This window comes from Gossypium hirsutum, chromosome D10 (genome assembly GCF_007990345.1).
Source record: "Gossypium hirsutum isolate 1008001.06 chromosome D10, Gossypium_hirsutum_v2.1, whole genome shotgun sequence".
Lineage (NCBI taxonomy): Eukaryota > Viridiplantae > Streptophyta > Magnoliopsida > Malvales > Malvaceae > Gossypium > Gossypium hirsutum.
In genome coordinates this window covers 9,442,933-9,462,654 of record NC_053446.1, presented here as the reverse complement: position 1 = coordinate 9,462,654, position 19,722 = coordinate 9,442,933, and the positions used below count along the sequence as shown (strand labels likewise).

The following is a 19,722-nucleotide window of genomic DNA, read 5'->3' as shown; positions in this document are numbered from 1 at the left end:
AAATCCCTAAAATTTCCCCCAATCCCTAACAGCCCCCCAAACCCGACCACCTGCTACTCTGCCGTCTCCTGTGCTGCATCACTCCGTCCGTCCGTTTCCAGCGCCAAAACCATCGGTAAGTTCGACTACTAACCCTTCCTGCGTTAATGGTGCCGTTGTTGCTTCTTCTCTGCGCCGCAACCGTCTTTTTCTTCATGCCTTAATGTCTATTAATCGCTTCTTGGTTGCTGTTGTTTTTACTCATTCCTCGTAGCAACCGACGCTTTCAATCTTCCAACTTCCCCAGAAGCTCCAAGGCTGAAACGGAGGAGAAGACGCCTCAATTAGTCAATTCGGTTTCCATCTTCAGTTTTGGGCAATTCCCTTTCCAAGGTATAAAGCTGTCGGTTTATAATTTAATATTTTAAAATTAGTGGCTTTGGGTCCTTAGTTCTGATATGGTTGCTTTTATTGGACTCCTTGATGCTCAAAAATCGGTCCTTTATGAGTAAATTACTCGCTGCTTTTGATTAGTTCGATAGTGGGTTTAGGGTACGACCTGTTTCTTTTATGTGAAATGCCTTTAGTCTGCTACTAATTTGAGTGTTATGGCGTAGAAAAGTTATTGGCATTTTACGTTTTATCCAATGAATTTGTTTTAAAAACTTTTCAATGGAAACTTTTTTGTTAAAGAAAAACCATTATTCTGTTTGATTATATTGAATTGCTATACGTAATTTGCGTGTTAAAATACATCCAAAACATGCATGTTACTTAAATATGATTTAGCTAAGGCTTCTAATTTCTTTCGGTTATTTGCATATACAACCCTACAGTTTCATTAATGTTCTTAAGTATATATCACCTAACTTGATAAACTTAGAGATCTAATATTAGAATTTTAATGTCAAACTCTCTCGATATTTTTAGTAATTCTAATACAACTCTTTCGCTTTGCCTCTATTGAATTCCGCAATCTAATCACGCTAAGAATGTGATTGGTTGAGTGAAAGCAACGAAAAGATAAAAGAAAAGACTAAAATAGTGAAAAGAGAATAAATTTTGAGTGTGATTAATGTAAAGAGGCAAAGATAACATATATATACAAGCACAAAATGAAACTTAGAACTCAGTAGAAGAACTTTGAACAATAGATAAAAACCGATACATTGATTTAAGCTCTTTTTACATCAAATATAATAAACTCAAATTAATTATAACAAGCCAGCTGACTAACACAATTGCCTCTGTCGAGTCATGTTGCTAAATCACTAACATTCACCCATCATCTTTATGTTTTTGTTAACTCCAACATTCACTCATCAGGAACCTCCTTTACTCGTAATCGGTCTCACTTTGTTGAGTCCAAAATTGATATTTGTAGGGAAAAAACAAGCATTGAATTGGTTTGATTTTGTTGTAACTTTTTATAACCAAACTGAAATCCGAATTGAATTGCTATAGGTGCCTAACTGTTATTTTGCAGTAATGGATTTAGAGTTAAAGTGTTTTATTTTTTCCTGTTTATTTGGGTGTAATTTGCATATGTTTTTCTTTTTCTTTTTTTTTCCCAGTATTTACTCCTAATTTAATTATATTTTGCATGCATTCCAATTTTAGATGAAGTGGTTGTATGTTTGATATCGAAGTCAATATTTACTTTCCAGAATTCTTTCATGCCATTCCCATAAATCATTTCAGCACTAGGCATGAATTCAAAATTTTTCAGGTATCCTGCAAATGGCATTGTTGATAAGGATGCAAAATTTGTTTTCTGATGTTAATATAGCCTTGATTTTTCTCATGTATAGTTGTTAGTTGTTATGGGTAATTTTGAAATAAGTTTATATAATTTTATTTAATTTTATAATTATTCGAATATATATTCATAATTATACTGTATTTATAATTATCGATTTGCAATTTTATCGATTTACAATTTTATTTCAATTAATAAATGTTTAATAATCTAAGATGATTCAATAAATTGATCGATTAATTGATTGAATGTCAATGAATTATCAATTTTGGTTAGTTAATTGATTGAATGTTTAATAAATTCATTATATAATGAATTCTCAACAAATTATTACTTGATTGCATGTTTAATATAAATTAGTCGTTAATATATATATTTTAAAGTTAATATATAATTTCAAAATTTATTATTTTTTTAAATATATTTTTACAATTTCATTTAACTTATTAATGAATATATATTTTAAAATTGATATCTTACATTACTTAAATATATATTATTAAGTATATTTTACACGACTTATTAATGAATATATATTTTAAAATTGATATCTTACATTACTTAAATATATATTATTAAGTATATTTTACATGACTTATTAATATATTATTTTAAAATTGATATCTTACATTACTTAAATATATATTATTAAGTACATTTTACATGACTTACATTACTTACTAAAATATATTTTTTTACGACAAATTAACTTATTAATATTCAATAAACTTATATAACTATCACACATACACTTATTAAACTTACATAATACATAACTTACATAATACATGACTTATATAAAATTCTCAAATAAGTAAAAAACATTACATTAGTTACATATTAACTTATATAAGCTTACATAATACACATTACTTACATAGCATCCATAACTTACACAACTTAAATAATACAAAACTTACATAACTTACATAACCTACATAATACATAATAACTTACAACTTACATAACATACATTACTTTGAAAACTTACATAACTTACATACTACACAACTTAAATAGCTTACTTACTACATAACTTACATAACTTATACATGTACATGATTTACATAATTGACTTAATACATAAATATATATCATATGATATATATTTAAAAAAACTCATTTCTGGTTACCACTGAACAACTTACCCTTGTAATTTCTGGTGCAAATCAGACATGAAATAAGAAATGGACCGGTCTTGGATGAATTTGTCAAGGGTAAGCGACGGTTATCGAAATGGAGTTCAGACTTTTCTAAATTTTGCATTCCAATATGCAAGCCAGGAGAACATGATTCTTTGCCCTTGTAAGAAGTGTGTCAACATAAACTGGCATTATCGTGAAGTTGTGTACGAGCATCTAATTGTTGATGGGTTTGTTCGGGGTTATAAACAATGGCTTTTTCATGGAGAATGCCCGCCTAGTACTTCCTCTTCAAGGATGGATGTATCTTATGGCAGTACTACTTACCACCAGTCTGATAGAGGGGATGACATGGAAGGTATGTTGCGGGATGCATTTAATATGCACACTCATGGTGTCCAGTCGTTTCCAGCGGACTTTGTGGCTTCTGATGATTGTAATATTGGGAGAAATGCTTTTACCGAACCGGGAAGTAGTGTACGTCATGAATAGCCGAACGAAGAAGCGGCGAAGTTCTACGCGCTACTTAATGACATGAACGACGAACTGTATGAGGGATCAAAATATTCAAAAATGTCTTTCTGTGTTCGTCTTTTTCAATTAAAATGTTTGGGAGGGTGGACCGGAAACTCTTTGACAATGCTGTTAGAGTTCTTGAGAGAAATGTTTCCTTTTGCAAAAATCCTTCAGTCATGCAAAGATATGAAGAAATTGATAAAAGATTTAGACCTTGGGTACAACAAAATCCATAGTTGCCCAAATGACTGCATGTTGTATTGGGGAGATCGGAGAAATCAACAATGCTGTCATGTATGCGGCCACTCCCGTTGGATAAGTAAAAATGCGGAAGGTGGGAACGACGATGAGAATGATGCACAGTCAAGAAAGAAGCCAGTCAAGATTTTACGGTATTTTCCGCTGATACCAAGGCTTCAAAGGCTTTTCATGTCGTCGAAGACTCTAGAGTCTATGACGTGGCACCATGATGGTCGAACCGATGATGGATTGTTAAGGCATCCGGCAGATTCTTTAGCTTGGAAATCATTTGACAATAAATTTCCAGGCTTTGCAAGCGATCCTAGGAGTGTGAGGCTTGGGCTAGCATCTGATGGATTTAATCCTTTCAAGATCATGAGCACTGCGTACAGTACTTGGCCAGTAGTGCTTGTTCCTTACAATCTACCTCCGTGGATTTGCATGAAGCAATCTTCCCTTATCTTATCTATGATTATCCCTGGCGAGAAAGGGCCCGGGAATGATATCGACATTTATTTACAGCCACTTATTGAAGAGTTAAAACAATTGTGGGTTGGTGTCGAGACATACGATGTGCTAAGAAAGGAGAACTTTAATCTACGTGCAGCTTTGATGTGGACCGTTAATGACTTTCCCGCTTATGCCAATTTATCCGGTTGGAGTACCAAGGGTCGCTATGCGTGTCCTTGTTGTGCTGCACAAACACGTTCGCAATGGTTGTACAATGGGAAGAAGTTCTGTTACATGGGGCATCGTCGGTGGTTACCAGAAAATCATAGATTTAGATTTCAGAGCTCTATATTTGATGGTACTGAAGAGTTTAGAGAAGCTCCTTCGTAGACCAGTGGCTTTGAAATCTTGTTCATGTTGGAAGATATGAATTTCATTTATGGGAAGATGAACCAACCGCCAAACACGCAGAGAAACAGAAGATCATATGATGAAGCTGATGAAAGCTCCGACGAAGAGGACGATCCTAATGAGGCGGACTTGTGGAAAAAAAGAAGTATTTTTTTCGAGTTACCTTATTTGGAGCATCACCTTTTACGACACAATCCTGATGTTATGCACATTGAGAAAAATGTCTGCGAGAACATTGTGGGTACAATTTTGAATGTCGACGGAAAATCGAAAGACAATCTTCAGAGTCGACTTGATTTAGTCCAAATGGAAATCTGACCTGATCTTCATCCCAATCCACTCCCGAATGAGAAATATCGGTTGCCGCCTTCTATTTTTTCAATGTCCAAGATGGAGAAAGAAGTGTTCTGCACGGTGTTAAAGGATATGAAGGTTCCAGATGCGTGTGCATCAAATATATCTCGATGTGTTAGTGTGAAAGATCGAAGATTATATTCGCTAAAATCACATGACTATCACATCTTGATGCAAGATTTACTGCCAGTGGCTCTACGATGTTATATGTCCAAGAAGGTGACGTCTTGTATAATTGAACTATCCAACATAATGAAAGCCATTTGTGGCAAAGTTTTGGATGTTCAAGAACTTCAGAAGGCACAGGATAGAGCTGCTCTGACTTTATGCAACATGGAGAAAATCTTCCCACCCTTCTTCTTCACTATTATGGTTCACTTGATAATCTATTTCCCGCATGAAGCAATTCTTGGCGGACCCATTTTCTATCGATGGATGTATCTCATTGAAAGGTGTTAATTAAAATTTTTAAAATTTTCGCTCATTCACCTCTATGCCTTTAGTTTCAATAATTAAGAAATGTTGTATACTGTGTTTAGGTTCTTATCCAAATTAAAGTCTTACTGCCGCAACAAGCGATATCCAGAAGGATCGATTGCTGAAGGCTACTTGGCAGAGGAATGTATGACCTTCTGCTCAAGATATTTGGAAGATGTTGAAACAAGGTTAAACAGACCAAATAGGAATGCTGGACTCACGGACCATAACTTAGCCGATACTTATTTGTTCCAAAGTTTTGGAGAACCAATCGGCAAAGTTGAAATTGCAGAATTAGATCATTTATCGTGGGTACAAGCACATCGATATGTTCTGTTTCACCACGAATCATTGGAACCTTTACGGAAGTAAGTTCTACAACTTTGGTAAATATTTATCAAACTAATAACTGTTTATCTTCTAACGCGGTGAACATTTTTTTAAAATAATGAGTACAAACAAATATTGAGATCTCGTGCGCGCTCCCGAAGAGCACAACATCGAGATATCAATAAGATGTTTACAGAATCTTTTTATGAATGGATAAGCCAACGGTATGCAGTTGGAGCTTCCGCTTACAAATAATAATGTTTTCTCATAACATTTTGAATTACTCAGTTTACTTTCCGTTCAATAGGTTTGGAGTGGAAAGAACGTAAACGACGAAGTTAAATGGCTCTCCCAAGGTCCAAATCGAGTGGTTAAAAGATACAGTGCATTCCTCATCAACGGATTCAGATTTCATACAAAATATCGCGAGAGGTTGAGGAGAACATAAAATTGTGGAATAGTTGTCAATTCTGCAATTACAAGTTATGCTAGTGCTAGGGACAATAATCCTGTCGAGGGAAATGTGGAATATTTCGGACAACTTACTGACATAATTGAGTTGGATTACTACGGCAAATGGAAAGTTGTCTTATTTCGAGGTGATTGGGCCGATGTTAATACAGCTCGTGGAATTAAGCAAGATCAATTTGGTTTTACAATGGTGAATTTTGACCGATTGGTTCACACAGGACAACAACTGATAGATGAGCCGTATGTATTCTCATCTCAAGTCAAACAAGTTTTTTACTCTAAAGATCCAACTGATGAGGGTTGGTACGTTGTACTCCGTAACATCCCTAGAGACTTGTTTGACATGGGCAGTGGAAGTAGAGATAACATCGACGACAGATCAGAAACTTTGCCCTTTCCAGCACAAAACTTAAACGACAATATCCCTAGTACTAGTGCACACTTTCAATGGGTTCGTCAAGATACCGATGAAGATATTTACGAATAATGATGTAGTAAGATTTTACGGTTGTTTATTTATATGTATTATATTATAATTTATATCTTGGTCTTATTATATATTTCAACTGTTTTATATGTGCTGATATTGTTGTAATTAGTTATTAAGTTGTCAACTATTTTATGTGTATTGCAGATAAAATGCCTAGAAGAAAAATTCAAAAGGGAAGCATTGTTCAACATGATCCTAACTCGACAGACACAAATAGTACTGAACAGCAGACAGCAATTGGATCTTCGAATGTTCCGAATACAGCTGAGGATCCTACAGAAGTTCAAAGTAACTTTACGTTTAATTTACATGCGTGTTTCTGTTATAGTTGATTTATTTTTCTAATTCTTATATTATAATATACCATTTGTAGCTGAAAATGGTGGGACGCGCAGAGGTCGAGGACGTACGCTACTTAGAGAACTGTACGAGTTAGATCCAGTCGAGCGTGTCAAAGTTGGACGAAACAGTTTTGGTCAGCCTGTTGGATCAGAAGCTCGACTTTTAGCAAGATACATGGGCATTTTAGCACGAAATCCGAATATGTTGCCTATCAACTACGAGTCATGGCGTGAAATGCCCGATAGCAACAAAAACCAAGCCCTCGATAATATTAAGGTAAGAAAATATTAATGTCATCTGTAATGCTTGGGAAATTGTTTCATTTATACTTACTTTATTAACTTCTGTTTTTTGTTTTTTGTAGGCGAGGTTTGCTTTAGAGGTCTCCGATGCTTACGTAAAGAAGGCATTGGGAAAAAGATGGAAAGACAATAAAAGTACTTTGAATTATTATAAAACAAAAACAACCCTCGATGAGAAATTGCAAAATGTCCCGCCGGGTATGTTGAGGTACCAATGGGAAGATGCAGTTAGATTTTGGCATTCGAAGAAAGGCGAGGTATGACGTACTTCCAAACTATTGTAATTATTTTGATTTATAGTATTTTCCATTTACGTACTAAAAATTTCATAACGTAGGATCGTGAACAAGTTGGAAAAACCAGCAGGCAGAAACAAAAATTCACCCACACAGCCGGGTCAAGAAGTTTTGCATGTGTAGCTGAGGCGGAGGTATTTTTAATTTTTTTAAAATTGTCGAATATGTATAACTTTCTATTAAATAATATTTATACTACCATATTGTAGGAATTGTCGTCCGGTCAAAAAGTTGGACGTCTTCAACTTTTTGAAATTACACATAGGAAGAAAGATGGATCTCCCATGACTCCTGAAGCTGGTGAAATAATGGTACATTTACTTCATACGATTTGACTTGTTTTAGTTATTTTTAGTGTTTATTTTCTAATGGTTTAATTCAGTGCTTGTAATGCGACTATTGTTATGTTGCATATGTTTTTTAATATATATATTGCGTTCCTAACTATGTGATTTATTTATTAGGAAAAACTGAAGGATAAAAAGGCAGAGTACGAAGCGATTGCTTCTAGTGATAGTTCGGTTCATCTTGAAGACATTGATAACCGAATTATTACTGAAGTTTTGGGTCCTAAAAGGTATGGTCGAGTTCGATTTCAAGGATCTTTTGTTAGCCCGACCCAATATTTTGGATCCAGCTCCAACCAATACATGGCTTCGAGGAGTCAAGCTCAAGCTGAAGTTCAGAAGTTGAAAGACCAGATGGCTGAGATGCAAGCGACCACAGTTGAGGTCCAAAAGAAATATGAAGAACTTCAACAACAACTTAAAGCAGAGGCGACAGTGCGAGAAGCAGAAGCTGCAGCGAGAGAAGCAGAAGCTGCAGCAAGAGAAGCCGAGCAGGCCAAAAAGTACGACGAACTCCAGCAACAGCTTCAGGCTGTGATGAAGATGTTTCAGTCGCAACTTCCGCCTTGATAGTGTATGACATAAATATTTTTATCATTTTAACATTTAACATTTTTGCAAAAATACTATGAATTCACTTTTATTTATTGATATTAATATTATTTTTTTCGTTTCATTTGAAATATTATATAAATTTATTGCTTTTGGCTGGTTTAAATCTGGTTGTTTCTGATTTATTGCTACAGAAGGGCTGAAAAAAATTAAAAATTTAATATAAAAAAATTTCAAAAATAGTGGCGTTTTTACAAAAACGCCGCTAAAGAACATCTTTAGCGGCGCTTAAGAATAAACGCCGCTAAAAGAGCATTGTCTTTAGCGGCATTTCTTTTAAAGCGCCGCTAAAGAACATTTTCTTTAGCGGCGTTTCTTTTCTAAGCGCCGCTAAAGAACATGTTCTTTAGCGGCGTTTTGTTCTAAGCGTCGCTAAAGAACATGTTCTTTAGCGGCGTTTTTCCTAAACGCCGCTAAAGAACATGGTCTTTAGCGGCGCTTTTATTTGAAAACGCTGCAAATGTTTGTGACGTTTTCCTTAGTGGCCTTTTTTGCGGCGCTTTTGGAAGCGCCGCAAATACCTTTAGTGGCGTTACGAAGCGCCGCTAAAGGCCTAAAAAAACGCCGCTAAAGACCTGTTTTGGTGTAGTGTAGGACTTTGTCCATACCCTTAAACAATTTTTTTTTCTTTTTAGTAAACACATTGGCTAAACTTTTCTTTTCACCTTTTTTGAAACAGTTCGTTTTTCAGTAGTGTCGAAAATGGTAATTTTGAAATTCATTTTCGATGTCTGAATTCATAAATATTATTTAATATTTACGAGTCTAATTTATTAATATGTTGAGTTATGGTTTAGTAATTTCATTGAATTGAATAGTTAATTAAAGTATAATGACTAAATTATAAAAGTGGTAGAAATTAATCGCTATAATTTTTTATTCAATTGAAGGACCAATTGAACAAATTTACCATTAGATTATGGCCAAATGGTGGTGGGTAATGATTGGAATGCATCAACTTTGATTAAGCATTGTTAATGTTAGTTTAATTAAGTTTTTTAATTAATTAATTATAATTTATTTAGTTTAATTAAAGTATAAAAGAAAACAAAGTGGTTATCATCTTTATTCTCCTTCTTCTTCACCGTATACACACCAAAGAAAACCTAAAGGAAACCATTTAAGCTCGAAGACATTCGGCTCTTTATTAATAGGTGAAGTTTAAGTCTTTTTTTTGTGTGTAATTTTTTATATTTTTGAGGTATTAGAAGCTTGATTTAGCTAGCTCATATATCAATTTGTAAAATTGATAAAGTTTTTAAAAGTTTCTATTGTTGAATACTTGATGACATTGGCGTTAATGTGTTAGACTTTAAACTTAGATATGAAAAACACCTGATTTGTATTTTGTAAAGTTTCATTGTTAGTTTTTTAACATAAGGAGTAAAGTGCATAAAATTTGAAATTAATGCTAAATTTCTATAATTATAGATAATAGAGGGTTGTAGAATGATGAAATTGAGATAAATTTCAAAATCAAGGCTCAAATTTAAAAGATATTGCAATTTCAGTTTTAGGGATTAAATTGAATAAAATGTAAATTTTTAGGAAACATTTGAAAAATGAAATTGAACTAACATATGCATAGAATAGGATGTTGTAAGGTAATTGGAATTGATAAATTGAAATGAATTATCATATATATTAGGATTTGAATCAACCGGAGGATAATCGAGAAAAAGACAAAATTGTGAATTAGTCATCGATGTTTCATTTGTTTTTGTTTTTTCCAGGTAAGTTCATATTGTACTTAATATGTTATTTGTGTTATGTTTGAATTATATTATAATATTTATTAGTTTAAGTTAATTGTAATTTGATAATGTTGGCATCTAAAGGACTAAATTGTAAAGTATGGAAAATATGGTTATATTGAATAGATGCAATGTATTGAATGGATGTGAAATTGTTATATAATTGAACGTTATGCATATTATTATATTACAATATTTGAAATGGTACGAAAATGTAACAGTGCCATTGTGAAATTAGTAAACGATTTGGATACGAATGACATGTCATTAGAGTCTAAATGGAAAAAGGAAATGGTTCAATCGAAAAGAATGAAAACAGGTGTTTGACTAGGGATTAATACGATGGCTTGAGATCCAACATATGTTGTAGATTCTCTAGAGCTAGTGTTAGCAACATCTAATTAAGCTCGAGTGAGCAACCCTGGTCTGGAGCTAGTGGCAGCCCGAATATGTTAGCTTGTGTGAGCAAATTAGTCCCTTGTATTCGAGTTCAATTTGCTATAGTTTTCTTGGCGAAAACAAAAGTTAAAATGAAAAATAGATTGAATGAATGAATTATGGAATCATGTTATAATTTTTTATCAGGTAAATGATCTAACCTTGAATGTATTTGTTGATATGTATATGAAATCAATAGGATGCCAAAGGATTGTCAAGCTTATTTCAATATGTTTTAATAGCTTAAATTGTTGAATTATCAATATAAGTTGAGTAATTTCATTTGGACTTACTAAGCATACTAAATGCTTATGTATTCCTTTTCCTTGTAGATTTTTAGTTTGAGGAACATGTCGATCAAATCACCTCGAAACTCACACTATCCTGCTATTAATACGATAGACTATAGCTCGCTTTAAGTTCGGTTATGTGGTATGTACATATGTGCTATATATATATAAGTCTACTTGGAAATAATAGTTGGTTGAAACTGGTTGTGTTTAAGAAAGTTGTTGTTCATATTATATATGTGTATGTTTGATATCATGTTGAGTTATAAATGTAGCACATGAATAACAAATTTTGAAAGTGAAACGATTTGGTTAAAATGATGGAATTGAATGGTTAAGCATGAATGGTTTGCGATTTCATAGGTAGAAATGATATGTTTAAGTGTATAATTGATGTTTAATGGTTTGGTTGATTGAGGAATTGTTGAATGTCAGTTTAGGTGTGGTCTTGGACTGTTTTATGAAGGTTTTTAGAATATTTTTAAGCACCACTTGATTGTGGATTTATATTTCGTCACTTAACTTGGTATTTTCGCACTAACATTGTTAATTTGTGTTGATGTAATATTGATGACCAATCTTATAGTGACACATAGCAGTCTCTCAATATGACACATGTCAGACATAAATTAATTTTAAAAATATATAAATTAATTTAAAAAGTATAATTTTCTAGACAAGTTCAAGTACTAACAATGTATTCTTTCGAAAAAGTTCAGGTACCAACTAGATACTTTTGAACAAGTTTAGGGGGGTAAACTATACATTAACCTTTAAAAAATTAATATTATTGGGACAATATGTATAACATAATACAAATTTAGATGCCAATTAGATGATAAAAAAGCTCAAATACCAATCAAATATTTTTAGAAAAGTTTAAGAGTAAACTTCGTATTAACCTTATTACATAATATATATGAAATGATATACATGATTTTTTAGTATGTTTGTGAAATAAATTTTTTATGATATTTTTCATTCAATTTCTCATCAAAATTCTACTTTATGTTATAATAATCTTTTTCTTTTTTAAAAAAATTGCATGAGGATACTTGCTTTAAAAAAAAAATTGAACCTGTAATTTGGTCTGAATAAAATATTAAATCATATTTCATATATTTTTTTAATTACTTATTACCTGGTTTAAAATTTTTATATATTAAATAAAATTAATTAATTATAAAAATAACAAACCAAAGCAGGCGTTTCACAAAAAAAAAAAAAAAAAAAAGAAAGAAAGAAAGAAAAAGACCAAAGCAGGCAAGGTCATATTCCCTAGTAAGATTAGACTGTCTGGGAGTGACAGTGTTGTTTGGTTGTACAACACTCAAGAGATTGACTGCTCTGAAGTCTGAAGAGAAGAGAGCTGTTTAATCTTATTTTCGCTTCCATTTCTCCTCCAAATGGCTGCTTCCGTTCAGCTAAATCTCCGTTCCTTCAAAGCCCCCTTTAATCTTAAACCCATTGCCAAACAGTTCTCCAGACCCGGCAGGATCAGGTGCGCCGCCACCACACCAACCAAACGCTACAGCATCACTCTTCTTCCCGGAGATGGTATCGGCCCTGAAGTCATCTCCGTCGCCAAAAACGTCCTCAAACTCGTTGGCTCTCTCGAAGGTTTTCTTTCCTTTCCTTTCCCCGTTTTCCCTCTTTTCAGTCATTCATTCCTTTCCGTTTGGTCACTGATAAAGCGAATCAAACCAACGGAAAATAAAAGGGCGTGATTATGCATGTCTGAAGTGAAAGTTCCTGGGAAAATATGGAATTTGAACTATAAAGTGGACTGGGGCTGTGGAATCTAAGCAGAATATCACTGATAAATACGAAACCCATAAAATTACACATATGTGTAGATATATGACAGTATAGGTTTTCGAATCAATGTGTTGACCAAGAAAAACGAAATTTTTAGGATTTAAAATATATTGTATGAATAAAGGTTTATTCTCTTTAGTTGTTTTTATTTCATGATGTTTAGATATATAGGATTTTAAATAATTTTTTTATTACTAGATTTTTTGTTTTAAATTCCCTCTGCCTCATCTGTTCTCATTGTTGACAAGATAGAGGTAAAATGAATAGCTACATTTGTTTGGGCTTTCACAAATATTCTCATGTTAAGCTTTTCTTTCCCTTCCTTTTTTGGTCCTTGAGTTTCATAATTTGTTGTTTTAACTAAGAAATGTTTAGATTTCATATAATGGACTTTCTTTATTACTACATATGCTATGACATGTATTAGGGATTGAATTTAGCTTCCAAGAGATGCCCATGGGGGGAGCTGCTTTGGATTTGACTGGAGTACCATTGCCTGAGGAAACCCTTTCTGCCGCACAAAGAGCTGATGCCGTTCTCCTTGGAGCAATTGGAGGGTATTCTCCTATATAATACTTATTAATTATTTTCATAGACTTCTTGCGTCTTCTCTTGTTGTTTACTTTTTCTTAACTCATTTACTACTTCATTTGCTTCAAGGTATAAGTGGGATAAGAATGAAAAACTTTTGAAGCCTGAGACTGGTCTGCTTCAGCTTAGAGAAGGACTTAAAGTCTTTGCAAATTTGAGGCCAGCTACTGTTTTGCCACAGGTAACTGTGTTTTAGTTTATCTGTATGAATTCTTCTTCATATTTCAACTATATAATCACTTCATTTGCAAACTTAATGAGTTTAATGAATGTTTTGGAATTGGGTAAAACTTGTAATTATTAAATTTTTTTTTTGGGGGGGGGTGGGGCGGGGTTGAAATTCAATCTGTTTGCCTTCTATGTTTTGGCCTTCTTTTTTTGCTGAAGCTATCACGATTGTTTCACTATTCACCTTTGGACGGTGTCAGAGTGAATTGCTTATCTCTAAGAAAAGAAATCATTCTACATTATTATGCATGCATGCTTGTAATCTGGGACTGTGGAAGCAGGTGTCGCTTGCGTTTCTTTTGTTTGCAATATTTGGTTCATTAAAATCTAACCTCTATTTTATTTGCCTTTTCAGTTAGTGGATTCCTCAACTTTGAAGAAAGATGTTGCTGAGGGTGTTGACCTTATAGTTGTAAGGGAGCTTACGGGAGGTCAGTACCAAAAAAAAAAATGCCAGTTTCTTTTCTCTGATTCTGCTATTACCCTGCCTATTTTCAATGTCAATAATCGTCATTGATCTTATACTGGAATCAGGTATTTATTTTGGAAAACCAAGGGGATTTGGTACCAATGAAAAGGGTGAGGATATTGGCTTCAACACTGAGGTGTATTCTACTCATGAGGTATGACTTTATAGAGGTACATTTTTTTTGTATGGTTTGCTCTTAGTTGAAAATACCCAAAATTTGTATGGTTGACAACTACAATACATGTTTGTTTTCCTTTTCTGGCCAATATGGACAATTTCCTTATGATCCTGAATTTTTTGTTGAATACTTAAACATTGAGAAGTAGACAATTTGATATTGTCCTTTTGTTTAATGAAAAATAAAAATAAAAGAAATGAAAGACAAATTCAATCTGGTAGGCCTTTTTTGGGCCTACTGCATTACAAGCAAGTGCACTTAGGTGCACTAGGCTTGTGCCTTGCCCGAAACAGTTTGATGTGCTTTTGTTGTCTACTGCTGCTCCATAGCACCTAGGTGTAAACCCTGACGACATTGTCTGCAAAGGCTATCTTATGTTTGACTTGTGAAGTGTGGTCTTGTCATTTTTCTTCAAATTTCTTGGTATGGTTTCTTTTTCATGTAAGTACCTTTTAATGATTGAAAATTAAACAAATGGATGCCAGATTGATCGTATTGCTCGTGTTGCTTTTGAGATTGCTCGCAAGCGGCGTGGACAACTCTGTTCTGTTGACAAAGCTAATGTTTTGGAGGTTTGTTGTAATGTTATCAATCTTGTTTATTGCATCTTGTACAAAATGTAGAAAAGTATTAGGTGTTGGTTATTACATCATAATGTGCCTTTTTGTCTATATTATCATCCTTAGTATTAGGCTATTAAATTGTCCTCTAATTTTTTTAATGTTTTTAACTAATAAATTATTTAAGAGATTGAAGTTATGTTATAATCCTATAATTTAGCCTTCTATTTTGTGATCAATGAACTTGTTTCATAAAGTGCACTGCAAACTATCTTGGTTTAATGCATGGAAAATTCTCCTCTTTTGTCTGTATTTGCTGGAACTTTTGTGGGCTCTGTAGTTTAGTGTAGGCTCCATAGTATATGAAAGGAACTGCTGCCAGGCAAGTCCGTTGCGTAAAAGAATTTTACTGCACTTAGGATGGAATAAGAAAGCTGCTTCTAAATTACACTGCTGTGATCACATTTCAACTGACTTGAGGGCAATGATGAAAACTTCTTACATATCATGAACGTGTTGTAATTTTAAATCCAGCTTATGCAGGGATGAGGTACAAGATTCTGGCCTTATGTTGTAAAACAGTGTGTTAAGTTTATCTGTCAAATATTAGACCTGACAATCCATGTATGTGTGTTGTCTTTCGTGTTTTTTCCCCATGTCAAAGCATAAACACAACAGGTATTATTAATGTGTCAAAATCCAAAACACAAATATGACACGTGTAGTAAACGTGTCATGTTAATTAGGTTTAAACTTGTCATGTAGTGTTTATCAAATTGTTTTCGTGTTTTTTGAACATGTTGTGTTCGTTTCGTCTTTTCTATCGTTGTGTCCAAAATTTCAAGGTCCAGAATTATTAATTACAGTTGCGTTAGCCTTTTCTCATGTAATACATTTAGTATTTTCTGTTCCATTGTCCAGGCATCAATGCTTTGGAGGAAAAGAGTTACGGCAATTGCTTCTGAATATCCTGATGTTGAGCTCTCACACATGTATGTTGACAACGCAGCAATGCAGCTTGTTCGCTATCCAAAACAGGTTTGTTTTGAAAAGAGAGAGATGATTTTCCTTCTCACTTTTCTTAGTCCCAATAAATGAGCACTATTCTTTATACTAGAAAAGCTTACAATGCTTGAAAATGGAAATGGTGCAGTTTGATACAATTGTGACCAACAACATATTTGGTGATATTTTGTCTGATGAAGCTTCAATGATCACTGGAAGCATAGGGATGCTTCCGTCTGCTAGTCTTGGTGAATCAGTATGACAATTCATTAATCTCTTTGCGGATTGGTTTGAGAATATTGGTGTTTGTATATTCATTCTCTTTGATTATATTGGTATTTTCACTTGCACAGGGACCTGGACTCTTTGAGCCTATTCATGGTTCTGCTCCTGATATTGCTGGACAGGTTGGATTTAACCCTTTTGCTTAGTTTTTAGAGTTAAAGCTTAATTATCATTTTCCATCAAACTGAAGATGGTGAGCCTCATTCAGAATGTGAAATGTGTTTCTTCTGACCGGCAGGACAAGGCAAACCCGCTTGCAACAATTCTCAGTGCTGCAATGCTTTTGAAGTATGGCCTAGGGGAAGCAAATGCTGCAAACAGAATTGAGAACGCAGTTCTGGATACTCTTAATAGGGGTTTCCGAACAGGCGACATATACTCCACTGGAAATGTATATAGGCTTCTTATCCCAAAACACCTCTTTTCGTTGCTGTCTTCTTTTCTTTGTTTTTTTTGGAAGGCAAAAATATAGCTCTTCTTCTATTTTGACCAAAAGAATTTAGTTATCTTAGTTCTCTACTGAATTTTGTCGCAGGGGAAGAACTCTAATTACAATGGCATATAAAAAATGTCTTAAGATAGTTATCTTAGTTCTTATTAATGAATTTAGAACGTAACCATCTCAGTTGTCTTGAATTGTCAAGAGAAAAGTCGCAAAGATTGTGTAGAAATGGCAAACATGATTTGGCTATCTGTTATTTTCTTTTTACCGTTTCTCTTGCTCCTTACCTCATAAATTGTTTTAATTTTAATTTTGTTGCATCATACGTTTGTTTTTCTTGCTCATTTCCACCTGATGTTTTACCTTCATGCCAATGTACAGTTCTAAATGTTGTTTGCTACTTCATTCCATGTGCAGAAACTAGTCGGCTGCAAGGAGATGGGAGAGGAAGTACTGAAATCAGTTGACTCACCAGTTCCAACTGCTATATGAATAAAAAACAGCTGAGTACCAAAACAGGAGGCCTCCATCTGGGTTAGCCATTTTTTTCTCTTCTTTTCTGAGTTTTCAAAGCTCTTGTGTCCGGCTCTTCATAGTTAAAAAGGGTTTAGTTTTTTGTATTGGAGTCAAAGCTCCATTTATGTATAACTCATAATTTTCTGTATACAGTTTTTGGAGGTGGCGATTTCTGTTTTTAGCTAGGGAATTTGCGACTTAAAACTTGTCCAAGAGCTGCAATTGGTTACTCGAGCTTGACAGTTTGCTCGAGGGTTTGGATAGAATTATTAGGGTGCAAAAAATAAAACTAAATAAATAAGAAAGAAAGAAATGAGCTGGCCCTTGGGTGGCTTTTTTTGTCTGCCTAACTTGGCTTCACTTTAAAAGGGTCAATCTATCATCTATACCATCATATAAGGTTTTTATAGAAAATTGATGTCAGGATAGAAAATGTGAACTTCTCTAAAACTTTAATTTAATCGTCTCAATCAAATTTCATTCGATTTTTATATTTCAAATTTTTAGGGTGTTTGTAGTGGTTTTGTAAGGATAGACAATTTTGTTAATATTTTGCCCCGAATGTGATTAGTCATACATCCTAGGCCCCATCTTAGACTGCGCATTTAATTATATGAAGTAAACTACTTACGCTAAAAATTTTCTTTTACCCACAAAATTTTGCAGACTGCTTTAAGTGTCAAATCAAGAAGGAATATTATTATTTTGCATGTGTATTCGATTTGGGTTTTGGTGTCTTGATCTGAAAGCAATTAGAAAAAAGCACCTACCCCTCTTTAATTCTTCTATCTTTTACTTTTTTTATTGAGATCAGAGTTGCGACACTTGCAAAGGGCTTTAGGGCTCGAAAGTTATGGAGAAAAAAAAAAGAAGATTGGGGGAAGTAAATAAACACAGCTCGAAGTCGGTCATATATAATAAGTGGCAGCGGTTCTTGTTGGAGGGTTTCTTGAGTGAACTTTGCTCGAACTGGGAGATCAAAGGTTGCATCCTAGGATGAAATTTTTGAGAGGTAAGATGTCGGCCTTCCGCGTGGATGGCGGGGGTTGTGGCCACCCATTAAGAGAAGCGTCAATAGAGAGAAAAAAGAAAATATTGTTTTAGATGAAAAGAGAAAAAGCATCAATTAAGATATATATATGTAGTTATATTTTGATGATTTTAGCTTTAAAAAATTATGATACGATTGCTAATATTATTAATTTGTTACATTTTGGTTATTAAATCATTAACTAGCCATTGACAGTGAAATGGAAAATTAACATGACATGTTATGTCATCAATTTAAACGAAAATTTTAAGTTAAATTATATAATTAATTTTTTATTTTTAAAAATGATTAAATTAAAGTACAGTGACTAAAAAGTAAAGAATCTTAAAACTTTAAAGCCAAATTTTTTTATTAAAAATATAATTTATTATTATTTAGTTATGAATAAGGAAATCCTTTTATTCCAAATTTATCAATATACGTTTAATTAATTTGTTTTAAAATATAATAAATAATTAGAATAATATAGTGATAAAAGAGCACGCCACATTGAATTATGATTATTTAAAATGAGTAAATATATTTAAAAAAAATACAAGGTCTAGTGTGATTGTTTTGTAAAAGTTTGGAGCATGTTGAAATCCAATTTTGCACATATATACAATATAAGGTTATGTTCAAACTATGGATTTATACAGAAAAGGTAGTATTCATAATTAAAACATTTTAATCAAGTAAAAATATGAGATGAGATAATTTCGATCATATCAGTTGGTAAATTTAATTGCTCGATCGCTCAATATATTTTAACTTTTTTTTTAAAAAATAAAATAAAATTTGTGGTTACCTAAATTGCCCCTCTTCTTCCAAACTTGGCCGACTGCTTAGTTATTGTGCTCTTTCCTTTTCAGATCTCACCATCTCTCCTCTGTTACTCCCTTTCTTCAATTGAGGCTCAAACCAGCACCTCACGGCCAGAACGACGTCGTTATTGACACTCCCAGGTCAGCCTTACATCTCTCCTCCTCTTTCTTTTCCTTTCTCTTAATTGGATTCCCTCCCATATTCAATTATCATCTCTAGCTTTTGTTGAAAACGATAATTAATATCCATAATTTACTTTCTCTACTCAACTTTAATCTGGGTTTATTTTATTTTCTCCATTTTCCCTTTTTCCCACTACTTTCGACGCTACTTAAACCACCATGTTTGAAGCATGAGTCTTTTTTTTTTATATTAATAGATGGAAGTTGAAGAAGAAAATGAAGCTTTTCCTAGTAATAATGATTGCTTAGCGGAGGGAAAATGCGACGGCCAGATTCTAAAAGAAATAAATACTGAACCCACTGAATCGTTTGATGTTCAAAATAGCTTACCCGAAGGAAAGAAAGAGTTTGTTGCTCCAGCTGTTGGAATGGAGTTTGAATCTTACGATGATGCTTATAATTATTATAATTGCTATGCTAAGGAAGCCGGGTTTCGTGTTAGGGTTAAGAATTCTTGGTTTAAGCGGAACAGTAGAGAGAAATATGGTGCTGTGCTTTGTTGTAGTAGCCAGGGTTTTAAAAGAATCAAAGATGTTAACCGTCTTCGGAAGGAAACTAGGACTGGTTGCCCTGCTATGATAAGGATGAGAGTC

General features: G+C 33.6%; 2 protein-coding genes across 4 annotated transcripts in view; both read left to right on the top strand.

Moving 5' to 3' along the window:
• Positions 1-12,188: 12,188 nt before the first annotated feature.
• On the top strand, positions 12,189-17,950 carry LOC107914151 (3-isopropylmalate dehydrogenase 2, chloroplastic). 3 transcript variants are annotated; one of them, XM_016842945.2, is made up of 12 exons: positions 12,189-12,620; positions 13,246-13,375; positions 13,479-13,590; positions 13,993-14,068; positions 14,172-14,260; positions 14,770-14,856; positions 15,766-15,882; positions 15,998-16,105; positions 16,203-16,256; positions 16,373-16,525; positions 16,994-17,110; positions 17,907-17,950. In XM_016842945.2, exons 1-11 carry the CDS (start codon positions 12,407-12,409, stop codon positions 17,066-17,068), a joined length of 1,215 nt encoding a protein of 404 aa, XP_016698434.1. In that variant the 5' UTR covers positions 12,189-12,406; the 3' UTR covers positions 17,069-17,110; positions 17,907-17,950. The 3 variants fall into 3 exon arrangements, with proteins under 3 accessions (XP_016698434.1, XP_016698432.1, XP_016698435.1); XM_016842946.2 differs by lacking the exon at positions 17,907-17,950 and adding an exon at positions 17,246-17,415 and having other exon boundaries at positions 12,223-12,620; XM_016842943.2 differs by lacking the exon at positions 17,907-17,950 and having other exon boundaries at positions 16,994-17,273.
• A 946-nt stretch (positions 17,951-18,896) lies between these two features.
• The window catches only part of LOC107914153 (protein FAR1-RELATED SEQUENCE 6), a 2,857-nt gene continuing 2,031 nt past the window's right edge, over positions 18,897-19,722 (top strand). Inside the window, exons 1-2 of the mRNA XM_041103057.1 lie at positions 18,897-19,087; positions 19,327-19,722. The exon at positions 19,327-19,722 is cut by the window's right edge and continues 2,031 nt beyond it. Coding sequence (XP_040958991.1) covers positions 19,327-19,722 — 396 coding nt within the window. The 5' untranslated portion in view covers positions 18,897-19,087. The remainder of the gene's footprint in view (positions 19,088-19,326) is intronic.

What these genes read in the sequence shown, in the direction of transcription:
- LOC107914151 (XM_016842945.2), top strand. Translation starts at nt 12,407, where the DNA reads ATGGCTGCTTCCGTTCAGCTAAATCTCCGTTCCTTCAAAGCCCCCTTT. An exon ending in ACTCGTTGGCTCTCTCGAAG is followed by an intron (nt 12,621 to 13,245) that starts GTTTTCTTTCCT and finishes GACATGTATTAG; the next exon opens with GGATTGAATTTAGCTTCCAA. An exon ending in CTCCTGATATTGCTGGACAG is followed by an intron (nt 16,257 to 16,372) that starts GTTGGATTTAAC and finishes TCTGACCGGCAG; the next exon opens with GACAAGGCAAACCCGCTTGC.